Here is a 20,652-nt window from a genome sequence, read left to right as displayed (position 1 = left end):
TGGGCAAAACGCTTACCAAACGTTTCAGTTGGTAGGCTATGAGGCGGCAACCAACACTGCAAAAAATACCAGGACAACATATAATGGAAAAAATAAGGGCGACATAATTTACATGTCAATACACAGTCGCTCTTTACTGGTTCAAACAGAAGGTAAACTTGCTCTTAAAAAGTTTGAGTCCTGTGTATCCATCATTCTGTGTAGCCGGATTACCCACAAAGCTGAAGCTTTAGGCACACACAATTTCGACCCACTGTAAGAAAGTCACTCACAGAAAAAAAAAAGTTAAATAGAAATATTTTTCTCATCCTCAAAAACCTCCAACCGAGGCATAATCGCCGAGATTGGTAGTTCCAACTTCCCCTTGCAGCCTAAGTAAATTAGAGACAGCAACTCATAGGACACCCGGGGTGGTAAAAGGATAAACCCTCGGCCCCGGTGTCCAATGAGAGAAGTTCCTCTTACGCAAGAAGGCTAAGTAAGCTTTCATAACCAAAGTCTGTAATGTGACGACATATACAGTATTGTTTTGTGCAGAAGGAGCAATCTACCTGGCGTACTCACTACAGAACAGCATTGCGCTTACCATACCGGTGTAGCTTCCACACCAAACTCGCTATCAAGACCGTCAAATGTTTCTCGGCATCAGAGTGTAACGAATATTGACAGCGGTAGATACTGACTAGCACAGCCTCATGAGCGAAGCAAGTGTCCATCGCTGTCAATTCTTACTACACTCGGCTTCATAAAACAACCTGTTTCAATGGTTAAAAAAATATAAACAAACCGAACTGGTTAATGATTATATTCACTGAAACTTCTTACACTTACCATGTTCATCTAAAGACCAAGCATCAACGACTCGTTGACAGCGAAGAAAATGAAAATGAAAATTTTCTTTGCTGTAAGCGAAGAAATTGACAGCGAAGAGAATGAAAATGATTGTTTTCTTATTTAAAACTGCTTGTAAATGCTGTACGAGTTAGTTCATATATTATTTTGAAAGTTCTTTTATTGTATTTCTCTAAGTAGTGCAAGCAAGGACACACATGATTGGGGGTAACACTGAGCGACATGCACATTCAAACCAAGACGAGTGAACAAACTTAGAAAAAATAACGATCTTTACTGTCTTTCCAATGACTGGATGCATAGCGGCAGGGCTATGAATATTAAGGCACCGATTTTTCATCTTACTTACGTTTTAAAACGCAATATCAATAAAAGAATTTGACTAAACAATTTTATTTTAACGTCACAGTATACTGTAGTTAAAAGTAATCAGAAAAATTGACTTTTTCAACACAGCAATGAGTACTTTATAATAGCTTACGACGGCATAGTAACCGTCAACTTTCACACCGGAACGATGGGAGATCCTTGTGTTTATAACTAAGGCTACGTTTACATGACGTTTCATTGCGCCCGAAATGAAAGATTTCGGTTCGTTTGGTGGAAGCGTAATCTGTTTACACGCGGCGACCGAAGTGAGATTCATGGCGGTCTGGATTTCACATCGGTAGTTTTGACAGAAATGAAACCGATATCAAGTGGTTGCGGCTATGTAAACACGCCGCAATGAGATCCTAGCAATGAAATTAGCCCTAGTAGTTTGATTATAGTCAGTTAACTGGTAATGTGATAATCTGTAGTGTAACACGTAAAAAGAACTTGAATATAACATAAATAAAATAGTTTTGTTTTTGAAGTCATAATAATAGAATTTTTCCACTGGTTTAGAATGTTGGTTGCGCTTTGGAACCAGCCATCTGCATGATATAGCCTACATTTTCAATTAGGACTAGTCTAGAATGTTGGCTGTTTTTTAGACTGAGCACAAAGACTTATTGTCAATGTCATCTGTGATCATTTGAGACATGCATTGGACTGGTGCACTAGTAAAGAGCAAATAATAATTAGTCAATAAATTAAGCTACCGTAGTCCATTCTTGAAGAACACAAGTAAATTATTGGCTCTGAACTTGTGATGTCAGTCTATTGACCCAAAAGAATTTTGAAAATACTTGTGATATTGCAGTAGTGGTTAATGTACCCTTTCCCTCAGCTTTCCCTTTGGAATTGCACATTTTATTGTAGAATCTATGTTGTTGTTTTTTTGGTAGAAGAACCAGCTGTATTTTCAGCGTACCCAGTAGCCTAGTTACAGGCGCAAAAATCACTCATGCGTAGAGGCTGTATTTCTTTTCTTTCGCCCGAAACCAAAAGCCGCCGCAGTGAGATTGCATGTGAACAAAACTTTTTTCACGCCGCTTTGAGATTTCATTTCGGTCATTTTCATTTCGGTCATTTTCATTTCGGTCATTTTTATTTCGCCTATCATGTAAACGTAGCCTTAATCTATGGAGCAAGCTGGCCATCATGATCGTTACGCCCCTTCAGAAACAAATTTAGAATAAAGTAGAGCAATGTCTAAAAAGCAAGCATTTGTTATTTCGCGTCTCAATCCCTGACAGCAAATCAATCGTTTTTCGAATTGCTTCAACGACTGCAGACGTTGAATCAAAAATGTAAAAAACGGTTGATTTGTTGTCTGGGTTACTGATGGTTACTGCAATTAAATTGGAAGAGGTAATGAACAGGGACCTTTGAGACACACTACGATATGAAAAGGCGAGGAAAACATATTTTATATACCATTGAAGACACCACTTCGACACAAAACCATGTACTTGACTTGTGGCGTTCATTATCCATTCCCAGACGTTGGTTTTACGTCCTAAGTTTCACAACTTCACACAAAGCAGCATGCATGCGAATAAAGCTAAAACTGAAAGGCAGCAGGTCATGGTGAATGACTTAACAGCCGTATTCTTGCGGCCTGTTTTTGAAACAAGATGATATTGTGTTTGTACTAAAACGTGGACAGGTGTCAGGGAGGTTACACCATTAAACCATTATAAGTTACAAAGTATTCGTTTTCTAAATTATAAAAATAGATAATTATATACTGTTTTGGCCTTCTGGGTCATTTTTTTTATGCTGTACGGACACATTCTTTTACGCAAGGTCTACGGTACATTTTTCACAATATGAAATTGAAGAATGTTTTGTTTTTTTGCGGATACTTTATAAACCTGTGGCTTGGATGAATTTATCATCTTCTAATCGTCGCAAGGTGGCGATAACAACTTCTTTTACTTTCGCTTTCGAAGGGGATTCGTCTCTTGAAAGGGACATAAGAATTTCCAAAATATTGCTGCATAAAAAAAATATAAAAAAAATCTTAAAAGCATAAATATTTCAACATCATATTTGTTAATCATAAAACACATTCAGGCAATGCGGCGAAAGTATTATAAATATCAAGAATTTGATACAAAGTGAACACAGAAGCAAAAAATGTGAGTGATAAATGCAGGGCTGTGGAGTCGGAGTTGTGAGGTCGGAAGCTGTTTGTAGTTGGAGTCGTTAAAAAAGGCCGATTTCGACTTGTTACAAAATTTTGTTTGCAACCTTTTCTTTTAAATATTGCTTCTTGATCTCCAGATTGCGCTCTAAAATTATGAGTACAGAGAAATATTTGTTCTTACCAGTTTTTGTGAAAGTCCATCGCGGTTGTTCAATTTCTATCACAACTTTAAGTGAAATCAAAGTTTAAAAAATAAACAAAAGACAAAAGTTATAAAAAAATCTGGTAACACTGAAGCCGGCCAGTTATAAACCAAAAAGTCAGAGTCGTAAATTTTTCGCCCGACTCCACACTACAGCCAAGTATTCAAATTACAAAAGAAACAAAAAGATGGTCTACACCGAACCTAGCGACGATTTCTTCGGAAGAAAACTTGCAGTGGGAGACGAGATTGTTGACAATCACCATCGCCCTGTGCTGGATGTCGATGTTCTCGTCCAGCGAGATAATTGACAGGTTCTCTATCCATGATTTACACTGGCAAGAAAATAAAATGACGTCATGCAGAATAACAACATAGAATCGAAGAATTCAAGTTTTAAGGAGAAGACTCTCAACTTTAAATTGCTTTGAGAGACAAAGAAAATATTCTAAATGACACGAAGCCCGCAAACCCAATACAATGTTATTAGAAAAACTGCAAAATGACAACAAAACGCTTTGCTAATATTAGATACAGTGACTTGTCTTGTAATGAGTACTGAGTAAGAATAATGGAATCAACGTCCACTACACATCACAGTAAGAGAGTCAAAGTTGTCCTTATTGCAAAGTTTTGACGTCGCTAAACGACAATATCAAAGCATTATAAATGGTTGGTTGGCTTATCGATTCTAGTATGATCACCAAGTCGTCACTTTACATTTTTTCAACGTGACCAAACCGAAAGTCAAAACCATTTCAAACAGGTGAAAGTAATATATTAATTTGGAGGGCAGGCGTGCGTGTGTTGTCGCGCAACCGAGCACTATCGTCGCCACAATACCTTGCCTGCCTTCTTCTTACAATCATTTGACATAAACTAACGTAACAACACGTTTGTAAAAGTTTGAGAGTGACATCAAGGGAATTACTCATTTTGCTCGAGCAGATTGAGCGATTGAAAGAAACTTCTCGAAACACGCTATCAACCACATCAGCGTCATGTTACGAATAGAGTCATGTGCTGTTGCTCACGTTCACACCAGTAAACAAAATGCAAGCAAATATTAATGCAGAACTAACCAGCGTGGATTGACATCGAAAGGAAGTTGCGAATGGCAATTTGTAAAGTTAACAAAGAGAAAATCGGGCAAGTTTGCAGCAAAGCCAAAAACATAAACAATGCAGCATTCGATTAATTTCATATCTCGTCGTAAACGTGACTGGAGAGAACATCATACTTGTCCTTGCAGTGTATGCGATACATTAGCACGTGAATGAATAAAGAAATCTGGTGATTTTAACACGTGCAGCAACAGCTGTTCTTTTTCTTCATGAACAGCTACGGTCTGCAGTCGTTAAATCAATGTAAAAAACGGTTGATTTGCTGTCTGGGTAGCAATAGTCACAATTTCATGACAATGTGATGATCAACTTACACAGGTCCGTATCTTCTTACAAATCTTCTCGCTCCTGGATGTCAACATGGCTAGTCCTCCCGCAGCAGCGCGCCTGGTGGCATCATCATCTTCACCGCAGAGAAGAACAAATATCTTCACCCTCTCATGACTATCACTCTCCATGACCTCAATCATCTGCAAAGCGACACAAATGTTGTTGGAAAGCTCCAAAGATGAGTATTGAGTAACACCATTGCATTGAAAACAAACTTGTCAAACCATTTAATTCAATTGCTGTAGAGCCTGTAGCCACTACCTTGGTTTCCTTGAACATGCCAAATTTTTGAAACATATTTAACATAAAAAGCAACAAAGTCATAAATTTATTGCTATCTTTTGCATGTAATCCCGAATATATTGGCATAAGCAGAACAGAAAATGTAATGAAGTGAGAGCATTTTTCTTTTTTGACGTTATGAAGTAAACACAAGCAGAAAACTAATGTCAGTCAAGCCAGTTGTTTACTGCTGGCTACTTGAAGCGGTGTTTGTGTGTACCAAGAGTCAGAGTGATACGTGACTTTTCTTTAAAATATCAACTCAAAACCATTAAGACAATTTAGATTACAAAACCGCAAGTTTTTGTCAAATGCAGACTTATGCTTAGTGGCTTAATACAAACGAACTACAATAAAAATATCTTGATTTAATATAATACAATATAAAACAAACAAAAATATTTTTAACACCATAGCTTGAAACAATTCTAAGGAAATTGCAGCGAACTTCCTTCCATAACTGACCTCCTTACAAATGCACATGTTACACATTAGCTCTGTGGCCGCCCTCCTCAACATCTGGTGCTCCTCCAACATATAACTCTCCACTTCACTCAACATCTTCTCCCGAAGAATGCGACGCCTGCGGAAGCAAGTTCCTCAGCTGTTGCCGCATTGCGAAATATAGTAATGTGGCGTCGGATATAAGAGACGTCGCAAAATACACGAACAATCGAATTTGCAAGTCTTTTTTGCTAAAGGACTTTATCTTTGAAAAAAGTTCATTTAACCTTTTGTTAAAGGGGCAAATCGAAATTTTCTTTTAGAAGAAAGCAGAGTCGTAGTGTCAGCACGATGTCACAAAACAATCATCTTCCTCACCTGTGTACGTCATCAATGCCAGCGAGATTGGTAAGAGCCATGAGAGCCTCAAAATTTTGCAAAGAGTCACAATCTGGATGGAGAAGGTTCTTGAGAACTCTTGGACATTCCAGCGACTATAAAGAAAACATTTTGGGTCTTATAGTTTACGCGATTCTGTGAATTAGACCTGGCTAGCAATGTCAAAGAGCAGAAACAGACATTTAGTGATAAGAACAATTAATTCGACCATCGAGAGCGTAAGATGTGAAGCAAAAATCAAGCTTTTATCATCGATTAACAAAGAGCAACATCCATCTCGCTTTACGTTTCAAGTTAAATGTACTATAATAAGAATACCTCGAAACAACCAACAAATTCTCATCGATTGTTGCAGTTGATCAAGTATCTAACTAACCCTTTTACAATAATGATTGTGCCATATGTGGTAAAACAAAAACAAATTGACGCGAAACTTTGGAATATCGATGAAATTAAAGGTTAAATCCTCGTAGATTGGATCAAAAGTTTTACTTTTCAAGCTACTTTACACAACAGACAAGGACGCAGCCAACCTTCTGGCCGGGGAAGGCCATCACTGGGTTTGTTGTGATCGCGATGCGAGCAATAGCTTGAGCGGCAAGCCGTTTCCCTTTCTCCGTCCCATCCGAACTGAGGGGGAGCAAAGAGCGACCCCCACCAGCAGCAACGACCGTTCCCCGGTTGGATTCTTCTTCAACACTGACGAGAAACACCCTGAAAGAAGAGGAAACCCTTTCTTGTTTGTGAAGATTACAAAGTAGAAAAATTATAAATATAACAAAAGTTATTGAAAAAATAAAGCGAAAGAAAGCGACAAACTCGAAATTGAAAACTTAACACAGAAACCGTTTTACTTTTATTGGCATTTACTATCTGAATGTAAATACTGCAGCTACTGCTAAAAGGACAAAAAGGTAAGAAAATAAAACTTGAAATCAGTTGAAAGTGGGTTAGAGAGACATGTCGTTGTGATAGCGTGTCGTTTCAAAAAGACAAAAACAATCTTCTAGTCAAAGTGCTAAAATGTTTGACAAACTACCTGCAGAGCAATTCCTTGGTGGTATCAGTTAACATGACAGCATCAAGATTAGCAAGAGCTACCAAGGCGTGAATCATGCCTGCTTCAACCAGCCGACAAACGCGTTCTTTGACATATTTCGGTTGGTCCTGAGAAAAAAGGTTTAAAAACGTCAAGACAACGAAAACTTGATTCCCGGCTTGAATTTAAACCTTCGAACAAGAAGTGATGTGTCGCACAGAAAAAAAAAACGCAAAACTTTAGGTATTACTTGCCAATTAAAAGTGACATATTATACGCTACAAACGATTTCAACCATTCCAATTCCTGTGCTAAGACAGTGCGTCGGAATCATCAATAGAACACACTGTTAAATTTCTAATATTTTTTAAGATGTTGATCCAATGTAAATGTGCATCCTTGCGCTTTCATACAATGACATGCAGTCAAAAATGATACCACTGGGATTTGCACTGATATCCCACCAACCATCAGCACCAAGTGACGTCACTTGGCCAACAGCGTGTTGTAGCTTCACAAGTTCATTGTTTCTCATCCGAACTTGCAAAATTAAGGTCCATTGATTTAAAGCATGAAAATGTTAAATCAATGTAAACTTCAAAACGGATCGACAGACGCTTCTAGAACTTTTCAAGCGCTTCAAGCGAAAACAGCTGAGTGAAGTGACTGAGTATCGCTCAATATCAATTATCACTTCGACGGCAATGTCAATGAAGGCATACAAACACAGCTGATCTTTTGAAAGGTAATGGTCAATTACTAGCCCAGACAACCTTTATACTGCATGTCTAAAAAAATTTACCTTTTCGTCTTGCTCTGGTATATGATGCTTTGCATATTTGGCAAGTTCTATCATCTCTGGCAAAACATCATCGTTTTTATCGTAAGTGTTCGTACAGTTAACAAGGCATGACACAACTCCATACATGACAGTTTTGTCTTTCGATTTGGCGAGGTCGAATAATGCTTGCAAAGCCACCGGGTCGCGACAGAGCTCTTCCTTCGCCTCTGCGTCCAGAGTGAGGTAGGACAAACCTTCTGCCGCCCATTTCCTTAAATCGAAATCTTTGGCCGTGTTTGTCAAGTATCTGAAATGTAAGAGCATTCTAACAGTGCTTCCAAAACAACGTACGGTCACACCATGGCTAAAGAGTTTAAATAATTATACTTATCTAAAAAACAGGGTTAAAATCTATTTTATAAAATGTATCTGGGGCGAAAATGGAAAATGTTTGGTATTTTTTTCGGGAATATCTTATTGCATGCCAGTTTTAATGATACAATGCAGCTCGTTCTTAGGGACGAATTCTGGTCTAAAACTGCGAAGCACCGCTTAAATATAAGAGTATTAGAAAGAATATTCTTATCAAGTGAGATGACAAATATCTAAACTTGTGTCAAGATGGCAAACAAAAGGCAAGTTCTTCGTGTTTAAATTTAAGATTATTAAACTAACTAGTCAGTTCCATAACGAGATAAAAAAAAACTTATTAATTTGCAGAAGTGAAAGCTAAACAAGTACATACTTTCTGCATTGCTTGGCTAGCTTGGCATTTGAGCCGTCTGCAAACGCCCGGAGGCTGATGTCGGAACCGTGAGATGAAGCTAATTTGCACAATCCAACTAAAGCTCGAACTTTAACGCCGTCAGATGAACTCTTCTTGTACAATTCTTTAAGCAGAGTTGCGCCGTTTTCAACTACAAAAGTAGCTTTGCTGTGCTTTGAAGCTGACGTTATGATTGCTTCAATGGCAGCGATCTAAATCAAGAAATGATATAGGTCAGACATCGAGAGTGTTAAAAAAAATATTCACAAATCGATGGAGTCACATTGATGGGACATTGACAAAGAGCATCAAGTTTTAACTAAATAGGACAAAGAGTAAATAGTATGTCGTTAGAAGACATTTCGGAAAAGCAAACTACACTGTGCAGTGTGCACTTGTGCAGCAGTAAAATGGAAGTTGTTGTCAATTTGCAGTTGCCATTCAAAAGACAGTCGAATGCCACGACTGAAACTTCCAACGTTTCAGCCAACCTACTGAAGCCAACATCTCGAAAAGTTGAGCACAAAGAAAAGAATTGTTATTTCTTTTTTTTGTGAGCAATTTAAAGCAGTTTAAAATCCCCAAAATAAAACATTAACTACCACACAAACACAACTGAAATCATGTTTATATAAATTTTCTATAAATTTTATTTTATCTAAATTTTATACAAATTTTCTACCACGCTAGCAACTAATCCATTTACAAAATCAATAGGGAAATAATTTCTTTCACCTGGGCTATGTCTTCTTCTGCTCCTGTCATAGCAACCATGATTTCAAGAACACCTTTCAAACCGAGCATTGCCTGGCCACAGTCAAACGGACCTTGCAGGAGACAAGTCAGCACTGACATTGCTCGCATATTCGCTAGCATTTCACCTTTCGCAAAAAGGGCCCTGACATGATGCAAAAAATAATGAGTAAATGTCAAGAAATAGTCTTACAATGTCAAATCAGGTTAAGAATATGTTGAAATGAAATAACACCCAGCTTACGCGACTATTTGGTTCGTGCATATATACTTTTGGCTGGTGAATTCTGATGATTCAGCAAAAAGAATGTATCATCAAAGATTTAAGTCAGTGCTTTTTTTTTTTGAAAAGCCGACATACTGCGGTTAAAGCGATAGTAGAAGACTTACTGGAGATATTCAGTGATTTTTTCATTCCAAATTCCCCTGGCTTTGTCACCTCCTAAGTCGTCGTATAATTTTGTGAGGGCAACAGAACAATTTAATCTTGTGTTGGCTGATAAAGGATAAGGAGCTGCTTCGAGTTGAAATCCATAGCTGCTAACTTGAAGCATTGATTTCAAGCCTGTGATAAGACGACAAAAACTCATGCCCGGTGTTTGTTGCTGTACTCGAGCTTACGGAATGGCCCGTTTCGGTGAGTCCGATCCCTTAACGAGAGATTTTTTCAATTTTTTTTTTTTAATTATCGGGTACCGTAGCCTAATTATCATTGCCGTTTTAGGGTTAGGGGTTTGGGGTTAGAGGTTAGGAACTCACCGAATCGGACTCACCGAATAGTAGCAGACCCCTCGAGCTTATGTTAGGTGATTGAAGATTTAAACCAGATGAGCAAGAGAACCAAGTTTCTTCTCAACTTATCTTGTTCTTATCAAGGTCCTTGTCATAGACACAGCCATGTGCTTTTCACAAGCATCGAATCGACGTCTTTCCAAGATTGCCAGTCGCTCACACTACTCGATCAAACAGCCGATATGCTTGCGTTGATTGACAAATCAATCATAAAACGGGTCAGGGCTGTGTAGCTCGCTACAGACATGAACTGGACTACCCAAATAGCTGATCATGCACGCTTTAAATTTTACTAGGCTTTACCACCCCATACTAGTTCATTAGCGTCGTGGTTTATCACACCATGCAGCTAGTTAAGTAGTTTCGTTTCTGATACGCTATTGACAAAAATCATAAGATTACGATGGTATAAGATAGTTGTATGACACGAACGATTTTTATCCTCAGGTTTTCTTTAAAAATCTTTTGTAGCATTTTGATTCGGTTTGTCGTTATTGGGGATATGTCCACTCGTGACGCTTTGCGAAACTACTAATATTTGTGATTGACATCCTTTCCATAACATCCTACACCGTGGCACTTTATTTTTGACTAACAAAAATATCCATACCTCCAATGTCAATGAATGTCATAGTGCGGCTGTTGGATCCGTATCTGACGTCATGACGTGGAACGTTCTTCGCTATCAGCGATATCGCGTTGTCTCGACCGTCTGCCGACACTTTCTTGTCTAACAACATGTCTTTCAAAGACAGCAAAATTCCCATCAGATCTTTCGCGAAATCTGCCCACAAGATTAATCAAGTTAAAATCAATTGAACATCCGGTGGTGAAGGTGAAACAATGTACCCAAGTTAAATAAAAACGCACAAAATTGTATAGCTGAAATATTGCACAAGTTCAACTTTCATTAAAAAAAAACAGTTCTGTTCTAAGTAAAAATCTGTTGTGATTTCATTATCGAGAGGTTGGTGACCAACCTGCCCGGAGAGCGGTGTCTTTTCCTCTGTGTTCTTTTTTATCTTCTCCTTGCAATGAATCAACGATGGATTGGATGAGATGAAACGTAGCCATTGACATTTCCTCGCTTTCGTTGTCACAGCCGAGGCACTTCATCAACCGGTCTGTGGTCACTTCACGAAGTATCACCAGCGACTAAATGTGAGAAAAAACTTTTTCATTTAGAAACAACAATTAGAATGCACACACTTTTTCCTGATGGCTATCCCAAACAGAAAAATCCGTCATTTTCCTGGGTATCTTAAATACATTGCTGCAGATCATTCTATAGAAAAAAAATCTGTTTTAAGTGCAGTGATACCAAGTGGGAATGGCACTTCACTTTCAACCATAAAATTTTGCGTCTGCAAGTATGTACTGTATGTTGAAACACACCTCTTGACTTAATTCAAGTAAAAGTGAGCAAAACAGAAGAACTAGACACATTACTCTCAACAGTGGTTTAGATGTAATAATGACAGCTACAATAACAACATCTCATTGCTATGACTAGCTATTCAAGTACCATAGAGCCTATCCGAGAAAATATCACATTTACCCTGCCAAAACTTACACAACTTGAAAAAGATTGAAATCAAACAAATTTACTTCACAAGTTCACATTATATTGTAATTCACGGTTCAAACATTTCAACTACACTTTATATCAGCTAACTTACGCTAACTTGCACTTCTTAGAGAACAGTAAGCAAAGATTTACCCTGGCTTGGTGGCCGTTGCAAAGGGCAGAAAGTGTTCGAATGGCACACAATCTAACATATGGATCATCTTGTTCAAGAAGATCAGTGAGAGCTGTTGGGCCACCTTCCCTAAATATTCTTTCGGCGCCAGCTTCATCTCGTGAGAGGAAGACAAGATTATCAGCTGCTTTGTGCCGTTTCTCAATGTCATCAACACTTGTAAACAATATTTTCAGCATAGAATTAACTCTGTTTTCAGTAGAATTCTCTTCAAACATCTAAAAATAAAAATAAATTTACCTTTATTTGTTCTCAAATACACATAAGCATTAAGCAATAGCTTTTTGATGTTTCTGAGAAACATGTTAGGAAACATGCCACTATCCCCTTATAATCTGTGATAAACTTTTGAAATAAAAAGTTAAACTTCAATAGCTTGGTCAATTAAACATTCCACTTTGCAATTCGATATATGACAGGATCAAGCAACAAACAAATAAACCCTTAGAGCATGTGCATTAAGGGGACACTCCTGATGGAATATCAATTTCAGCACGTGCTTCATAAATTGGTCAAAAATGTGCTTAATTTGTAGAAAATCCTACATATTATCATATCTTTGGAAAGGGTATGAAAATTGCAATCAAAATATGGAACTTAAATAGATGAAAAACGTTTCTGTGAAAAAAATGTCAAAGAAATGTAAAAGTTTTTCCAATTTTTTTTTTTAATTTCACCACCGGGAAAAAATTTAATAAGTTTCAAGGGAGAACTTATATCATCCCTAACTTTTTACTGGCATTGTCGCCACCCCTTACCCCGGAATGGCCCGTTTCGGCTAGTCCGATTCGGCTAGTCCAATTCGGCTAGTCCGCTTCGGCTAGTTCTCTATTCGGCTACAGTCTTTTTCTACAGTCTTTGAAATGCAAAAAAACTGTTTTGCTGACTGGCGCTGCGCCCCATCAATTGCAACACCGATTTTCTCCAACAGCGTTTCATGATTAACAATAGAGGTTAATGAGATAAAGTCTCAGCAAAAACGTGTCAACAAAAAAAATGCCAAAAAACAACAAAAAACAACGAAAAAAAGACAGTTGCCAAATAGCGTTTGACATAAAAGATGAAGTTAAAACCTAAGTGGCAGTTTAGAGTAAACCTGGGTTTCGGCGTTACATGACCTGGAATTCCTTCGGTTATTTCCTTTGTTAGACTCTCAGTTGATGTTACTTTATCATGGCAGAGGAATCGATTAGTAAGCAACGCAAAGGTGAGGTTTTTCTACATGATGGCTACATGTTTCAACTAGCTCAATATAGTGCAGACAGGCTTAAGAAATACTGGCGTTGTTCTCGACGTGACGAGAAAGGCAAGGCTCGCATCCACACTTGTGCGACAACAAATCAAGTACAGTAATACTGTGTGTTATGATGACTATATTTTGATCATTTGAGAAAATTTTATCCCAAGAAATGTCAAGCACTTGAATTGTAATAATCGCAACCATTGTTTACCTGCATTGACGCTGGACCTGGGAATGCACCACGGACTGGCCTACCCTAGTAATTACAACTACTTTGATAGTGACGTTGTGCTGTTACTTATTGCTAGGGCCATTTTTTTACCTAAAAAATTGAAAAATATGACTTTATTTTTTGAAATATATGACAATATATAACTTTGTTTTAGATCATCAAATTTATGCTAATCTCCGTAATTGATAACTCGTATGTAAGTTTTTACATGTATTTTGAGCAATAGTAGCCGAATCGGACTAGCCGAATAGGGTACTAGCCGAATCGGACTAGCCGAATAGTAGCAGACCCCCTTTACCCATATAATGATGAGAAATTTTCTTCCACAGGTGTATATTTAAAGAATATATATAAATGAATTTTGAATTTATGTACAGTACTAGAAAAACTTGATATAATTATTTGCGATTGTTTTTTTAATTTTAAGTAAAACTACACAGAAATAGCAAAAATCCTCTCATAGATCACTTCTCCAGTACTGTGTATATATATAATTATACATTGATTATGCAAAAATTTCATGCCATTCTGACGAAAATTAATGAGCAGTAGTAAATTGAGTAGTTGAAAACATTAAAAAATGACTTGCGAAGAAAACAGGATTAAAAGCACAGGAAACAGTCCCATTAAAACACAAGCTACATTATTCACATTTATCACTGTAAGTTTTGATACACAAAGACATTGGATAGAGTCAAAATTTTAAAACATTCAGAATCCTAATATTGCTTTTTAGGCACAAAAAAATTGATAAAAAGGTTATTTCCATCAAGAGTGTCCCCTTAACAGTACACTATTCAATTTCTATTTAATGGCACCTTTTGAATGGAATAACTTACAGCCAAAAAGTTCAACAATACATGGAAACTTCACTCTGTCAACTTTAGTGAGTGGGTCTGCATCAGTGCTTCAAACCTCTACGTCTACAAGTATGTGAAACTGTCAGGATGAAACCTCAAAAGGTGCTCTGCCATGCCAAGGAAAAAGACTCCCGTAATTACTTAACACTAAAGATATTAAACATGTATCTAGCATATGAAATGAAACATTGTTGGTACCAATAGTACAAAATACTTTGCAAAAGACTTAATAGAGAAAATTGCTTCATTTCATATCATGCACTGCAAGTGGGATGGAGCAGAGGATAAGGCGTCTGGTTTTCCAATTATGTGAACCTGGTTAGACTCTCGGCTCAAATGGTTATTGAAAAACACAGCTCCGTTCTACCCAAGGTATAATAAATTGGGTGGGGATAGTTGCTCAAGGAGTCCGAGAGAGAAGAACTGGCCATCCTACTCTATTGTTAGTGCCAAAGATTGAGTATAATGATTAATGAGAACCGTATTTTCTCATTCCCCATCAAGCTCAATTACTGAGTATGGGACTTTTACCTTTTACTGCAAGGTGTGCAAACACAAAACAATGTGTAATGTGCTATTATTCCATAGTTTGTAAAAGTGAGAAATTTCGTTTTAGCTACTGTTAAAAAAATTAAATTAAACTATAGTAGTTATCAGGGCATGAAAAGGGTAAATCAAACTCAAAAGCACCCAACCGATCAAAAACCAAACAAAATAAACTACACTTGTACCTTAACTTCCAATACATTGCGTAATCGAAAACAAACATCTTGTACAGCTTTGTTCTTCGGCTCAATCTGAAACAACCTTCGCGCATCAGCATAAGCTGCACTCAATTGACCCAAATGCTCAAGAGCTTGAATTCGCCGAAATAATGCTTTTGTGTCAACACTTGAAATGTCCAATGCTTCAAATAAACACATAATAAAAAATTAGGGAATGTTTGTAAGATGAATGCTTTTAAATTATATAATGTTATGGCAAAATTAAACTGCTGAACACATCTTCAATGTGATTCAGTTGACTTTATTCCAAAGATGATCAAGAAGTTCTCAATCTCATGTAGCATTAGAATTTGGACTGTTCTGAATTGAGCATTTTATATTTTGTTTCCTTATTCCTTAACTGCTACCAATCAATTCAGCTGCACTTATTTAACAACAAATTGTCATTTTTCAGGCAAAAACGTAATATAATTTTTAACGATCAATTAAAAAAGCTTTGGCACAAATGCATTCAACAAACATTTTATGTATGGTACCGGTAGCCTACTGTTTACCTTTTGAGGAATCATCTGCTGCTTCTTGATATCGATCCTAAAAAAAAATGTCCTAACTGAAAAAGGTTGTACAAATCAAAATCATTTCTTATGGTTTACAATCTTTAAAAAAAACATATGGCAATTATATTTGAACAGTGAACACCCAAACTTTTCAATTATATTTGAAATGAAATTCAGGAAGAAGTACTGAAAACAAATTTACCCAATATCCATAAGCAACATCGGAGCTGGTATACAAGTCCCCCCCGTTGGTAACTCATGACAAAGACAGGACTCAACCAAACATATAGGGTGATACCATAGGCGTCGATTTTTTCTTAGAAAAGAGGAATTCTGGGTGGGCGAGAGTTTTCAAACAGATTTCATTGAATGTGTTTTGCACTGTATATGTTTGCAAATTCGCAATGGTTCAGTGTTCGAAATTAGCATATTTTCACTTCGGCAAAAACGTTGCCGAGGCCAAACGGCAAAAGTTGAAATTGCCTCGGCAATTGCTGTGAACACTTAGTAGGAAAAGATTATACTAAAACATGTAAAACGAGAAGCGAAAAATATACTAGAGTAGTCTATCACGAACGCATTGTTTGATTTGTTGTGATGTAATAATACCAAAAGTAGTGATAAAGCGAGCAACGCGATACGCACGCTGTTACGGTAATTCACGTTAAAAAACTCATGGGGAGGAGGAAAGTAAGTTAATTTTGGGTTGATTCAACGTTCGAGTCAGCACAAATCGATTTAATTTTCTCGGCCGGTTATATTGCGTAACAACAATGCCCAATAAGAAATTTACGCTTGTTTTACATTAATTCGACATCTTGTACCGTTGAATTATCATACAATAACGTTAATTGCTCAACCAGGTACAGGTAACATATCAAGAGCTCCCTGCGAGAAGATTGCCTCGATTTACGTAAGCTTATAAGCCAACATAATTTCGGCACAATTGGGACACTGCGAGCAACACAAAGTCTGTGTGATAAACTAGTCAGAATCGGTATCATCAGATGCTATATCAGCTGGATGAGATAACAGAAAGCGAGGCGCAACAAGGAGTAGATGCTTACAATAATTTGACGTAGAAATCAATGCAAATAGAGTGATATTTCTATAAAAGATTCTCCCAGCTGGGCACGTGTCTAAGCGCCGGCGAAGTAGGAAGTAACCCAAATAAAACATCCAGCAATAGTAAGATTGAATCAACATTCTAGTCTGGTGTAGTCTAAGAAAATTAGTTTTTTCTTGTAATCTTGTGGTCCTTACAATCACCTCGGCAATTTTGAAGAGTGTGGTTTACTGGTTAGTCTTTCTCACAAAGACTGCGTTTAGCGTCGCTGCAGCAATTAGGCTAAGCTTTAATAGGTTGGATGTTTTCTTTCTTGCACCTTGCGATCTTATGAGCGCTGCTAAACTAAACAAACTTCTCTTATGTTTTCCTTTGCGACCTAAAAAGCGCGTGACTCGTGACCTGTTATCTTTAAAGTGGCGCCTTCGGATTTGCCGCATTTTGATTTGTACAGTAAAAGCAATTGTTTCAGTACGTCTTTAGTTTGTATCAGTTATTTTATTGTCATGTTCATTATGATGTTATATTCACATTCCCTTACGCTGACTGGGAACTGAAGTTTGATTGTGACGTAACGAAAGTGAGTCCATTCGGAAAAAAGATCAAACGTGGCTTTATCTCACTAGGAATTGCCAGCTGTGGCAGTTGCCGTAACAACAACAGTGCAGTGAGTAGGCTACCCCTTTTTTTCCACACAGCGTTGTTGCGGAATTGCTTTGTTCTGTCGGATGCTTAGCGAGAGACATAGCGTAAAACAAAAAGTTGCGCTGCTGTTGGTTGGATAATCCAGCGTTTAAGAAAAACGGAAATAATTGTAACAAACACTTCATAAGTGTCATGAAAACAGGGTGGGCGAAACATATTTTGCCCACCCTCGTTTCACGGCAGGGTGGGCGTCGCCCACCCTGCCCACCCTATTTCGACGCCTATGGGTGATACTACTTTACCTTTGCTTTACTGTTTACACACTTTAATCCACATGTTTTAGTCAATTCCTTTTTGTCATGAGTTGCCAAGGGGGGGGGGGGGGGGACTTGTATACCAGCTCCGCAACATCTTTATTAAACATGGCTTAATTAAAAATTACTTGGTCAGTTGTCTAGCTCAGTGGTTTTCAACCTTTTTTCAAAGCAACTCAAATTTTCTGAAAAATAAACTATAGAAATTTTGCGACCAAATTATTACCAGATATCTTACTTTGAAGGCAGCCAGAAAAAAAATGATGGCAACATCACGTGCTGATAGCGTTTTAGTTCGGCTATTTGAAGCAACATGAGGTAAGAATGATAAGAGGTACTTGCGAAATAGAAACGATCTATAATTTCAACTTCACCTGTAAGATTTGGTTTATTACAATATCATACAAACAGCTACATTATATATACTAAACTTTTTTCTTGTTTGAAGAAAATAAAACAAGAAAAAATTTCCGGCAATCCAACTTTGGGTCATGGCCGCAACTAATAGATTGGAAACCACTGGTTTAGCTTACTAAGAAATTGTTTATAGAGTGTTGGTTTAAGATTCGTAATAATATCATATATGAAATCGAACTTACCAGTTTTAAATAACATGCTGCCCTATTCTTAAAATACACCAACTTTTCATTTTTGTCCCCAGCAAGGGAGATAGCTTTGGTATAACAGTTTAATGCCTCTTCAAATTCATCTGCTTTGAAATGTTTGTTGCCTTCTTGTTTCAACTGACAAGCTGACAAATTCGTCATTTTGTTTATCTTTTGTAAATTATATATAGTATGAAAAGTAGTATTAATTATACACTGGCCTAAACTTCTGAAACACACACGATAATTTATACACTTTTGGTCACCAATCATATAAGCTGCACTTTGTAAAACGATTTGCAACTACAAAATGATATGCCACATGCCTGTTTTTATGCATAAAACTCATATCATACAACATGAAAATGAAAATTTTAATTGACGTGCAGAAGATCAAATATCATTACAATAATACATCAAAAAATATGTGATATTTTTAAATTCTTCAATAGCAAAAGTTTTAGAAAACAAATTGCATTATTTGGCAGTAGGTCCTTTCAAATTCTTTAAGCGATCTTCATGTTCTTGTATCTTTCTCTGATGACGCTTAATATCTTCCATATGTTCTTCAATTTCTTCTTGGTGATGTTGTTTCAATGCTTTCCATTGTTCAGCTTCCAGCTGTCGAATGTACTGACTCTCATCTGCAGCGGCCTTTTTAGCAAGTTTTCCACCTTCCTGTTTAATAGCTCCTTCATCAGACATTGTGCGTGCCATAACTGGAGTCGCAAAACGCTTAGACATTAGCATCGATTTTCGAACAATTCGTAGCATGATTACAAGCTGAAATGGTATGAGTTTATAAAATATCCCTGAAAACAAGTTTTTAATTTAAAGTACCGGTATATAAAAATAATAAAAATGCACCTTGCACCACCATAAAACAATTTCAATACTAATCGAGAATTAAGTATATAGGCTATATGTGCACAGTGTATATTTTACAGTAAGTATGTAATTTCATGCATGCAAAGCATAGAAAACGCATAATCATCAAATAAAAGAAAAAACTAAAAAAAACCTGTAAAACAATTTATTTAAAAAAGGCAGTGGCTATTTGATTGGCTCCGGTCTTTTAATCGAAAACACTGTTTGACCGGTCATGCCGTATTTTTTTTTTGTTTTTCTCTTTCAAAGCAAAAGACGAGAAAAGAAAAAAGTGCTTATATATATATATATGTAACTTCTAAATTCAATAGTTTTTATATAACTGAATCAGCGGCGCGTACGGTGTTTTTAAAGGTACGTTACGGTATCCCCAAAGGTATGAGTTCGATAATACCCAGAAGCATTTTATTTCAAATTAAATTGCCTGCTAAAAAACACTGCTTCACCTGTTTTAAAAATAAAACGCTTAAGGACTGTGTCAAACTGTGGTCCAGCAGATATTTGCATTGGCAATGTAGCATTTGACCATTTGCAGATTTTTGCATTGACAATTGGCTGTTCCGATACCGCTGAACTATGTAAGCACTAATTTTGATGCGTTTAACTTTATTTATATAGTTCACTGATCTTTTGCTTGTTGTTGAAAAGCAGAACATACAGCTGAAGAAAAAAGCTATGTAACAAGTTTTTACAAGATTAGAACGAGACTATGTTTCCTTGTATGGAAGTTGGGCTGTCTGCAAACTTCGCTTTTTTTTCTACTACTTTTTATCTGCTAAACCTAGCATTGTTAGTATTCTAAATAACATCTTACAATTAGTTCAACTTAGCAAGCACAGTTGACCGCGAAAATGCAAGTATTTTCTACTTCAACCAAGCAATATCCCAGACCGAGAAGTCAAATGCAAATTGCCAAACAAAACTAGAACTAGATTGATTAACCAGAAGTCTGGAAGTTTCTGGAAAAGAGTTGCCAGATTCTGAACTAACAAACTTTTAATTTATTATTATTATTATTTATTTGCGTCAAACAAAGTTGTCCATATCCAAAACAAAAACAACGAAATAATACACAAACTGAAAATGCACAAAGATCACAGAGAATTTATGAGCAATAACATTTAACATTTAATTTTGTGACAATTCAGCCAATTCAGCGATAAAACAATTATAGCGCGAATTGAAGTTGCATTCCAATAATAATTATTTTTATCTCAATCAAAAACAGTATACTTTTTTATATGATTTAATTTCCGATGGCGTAGGCTATGCTTACTTCATGTTTTCACTTTCTTTTCTTCTTGCCTTCACATTTTTCCAATTTTTTTTTAGTTGTCTTTTCTCTGCGAGTTCATTATCGATTTCGAAAATTTTGCAACTGAAGTAACCACAATTAAATTTTTTTTTTGATTTGTCTAAATTTGGGTTTTCTTCAGGCCTTATTTTTTCTTGGGTCCAATTTTTATATTAGGACATGC

General features: G+C 36.8%; 2 protein-coding genes across 2 annotated transcripts; both read right to left on the bottom strand.

Moving 5' to 3' along the window:
- Nucleotides 1-791: 791 nt before the first annotated feature.
- On the bottom strand, nucleotides 792-18,559 carry LOC145771582 (protein unc-45 homolog B-like). The gene is made up of 17 exons (XM_082583287.1): nucleotides 18,281-18,559; nucleotides 15,654-15,690; nucleotides 15,106-15,281; nucleotides 12,003-12,260; nucleotides 11,263-11,437; nucleotides 10,893-11,066; nucleotides 9,881-10,055; nucleotides 9,473-9,635; nucleotides 8,717-8,949; nucleotides 7,993-8,278; nucleotides 7,191-7,318; nucleotides 6,685-6,865; nucleotides 6,131-6,246; nucleotides 5,774-5,891; nucleotides 5,011-5,166; nucleotides 3,777-3,907; nucleotides 792-3,217 (listed from the first exon to the last, which is right to left on the bottom strand). The coding sequence occupies exons 1-17, from the start codon at nucleotides 18,557-18,559 to the stop codon at nucleotides 3,088-3,090; spliced, it is 2,916 nt and encodes a 971-aa protein (XP_082439413.1). The 3' UTR covers nucleotides 792-3,087.
- LOC145771584 (ATPase inhibitor, mitochondrial-like) lies at nucleotides 18,514-19,118 on the bottom strand. The gene has a single exon (XM_082583288.1). It carries the CDS (start codon nucleotides 19,058-19,060, stop codon nucleotides 18,764-18,766), a length of 297 nt encoding a protein of 98 aa, XP_082439414.1. The 5' UTR covers nucleotides 19,061-19,118; the 3' UTR covers nucleotides 18,514-18,763.
- Between the last annotated feature and the right edge of the window lie 1,534 nt (nucleotides 19,119-20,652).

Source organism: Aplidium turbinatum, chromosome 6 (genome assembly GCF_918807975.1).
Source record: "Aplidium turbinatum chromosome 6, kaAplTurb1.1, whole genome shotgun sequence".
NCBI lineage: Eukaryota > Metazoa > Chordata > Ascidiacea > Aplousobranchia > Polyclinidae > Aplidium > Aplidium turbinatum.
This window is presented reverse-complemented; position numbering and strand designations above follow the sequence as displayed.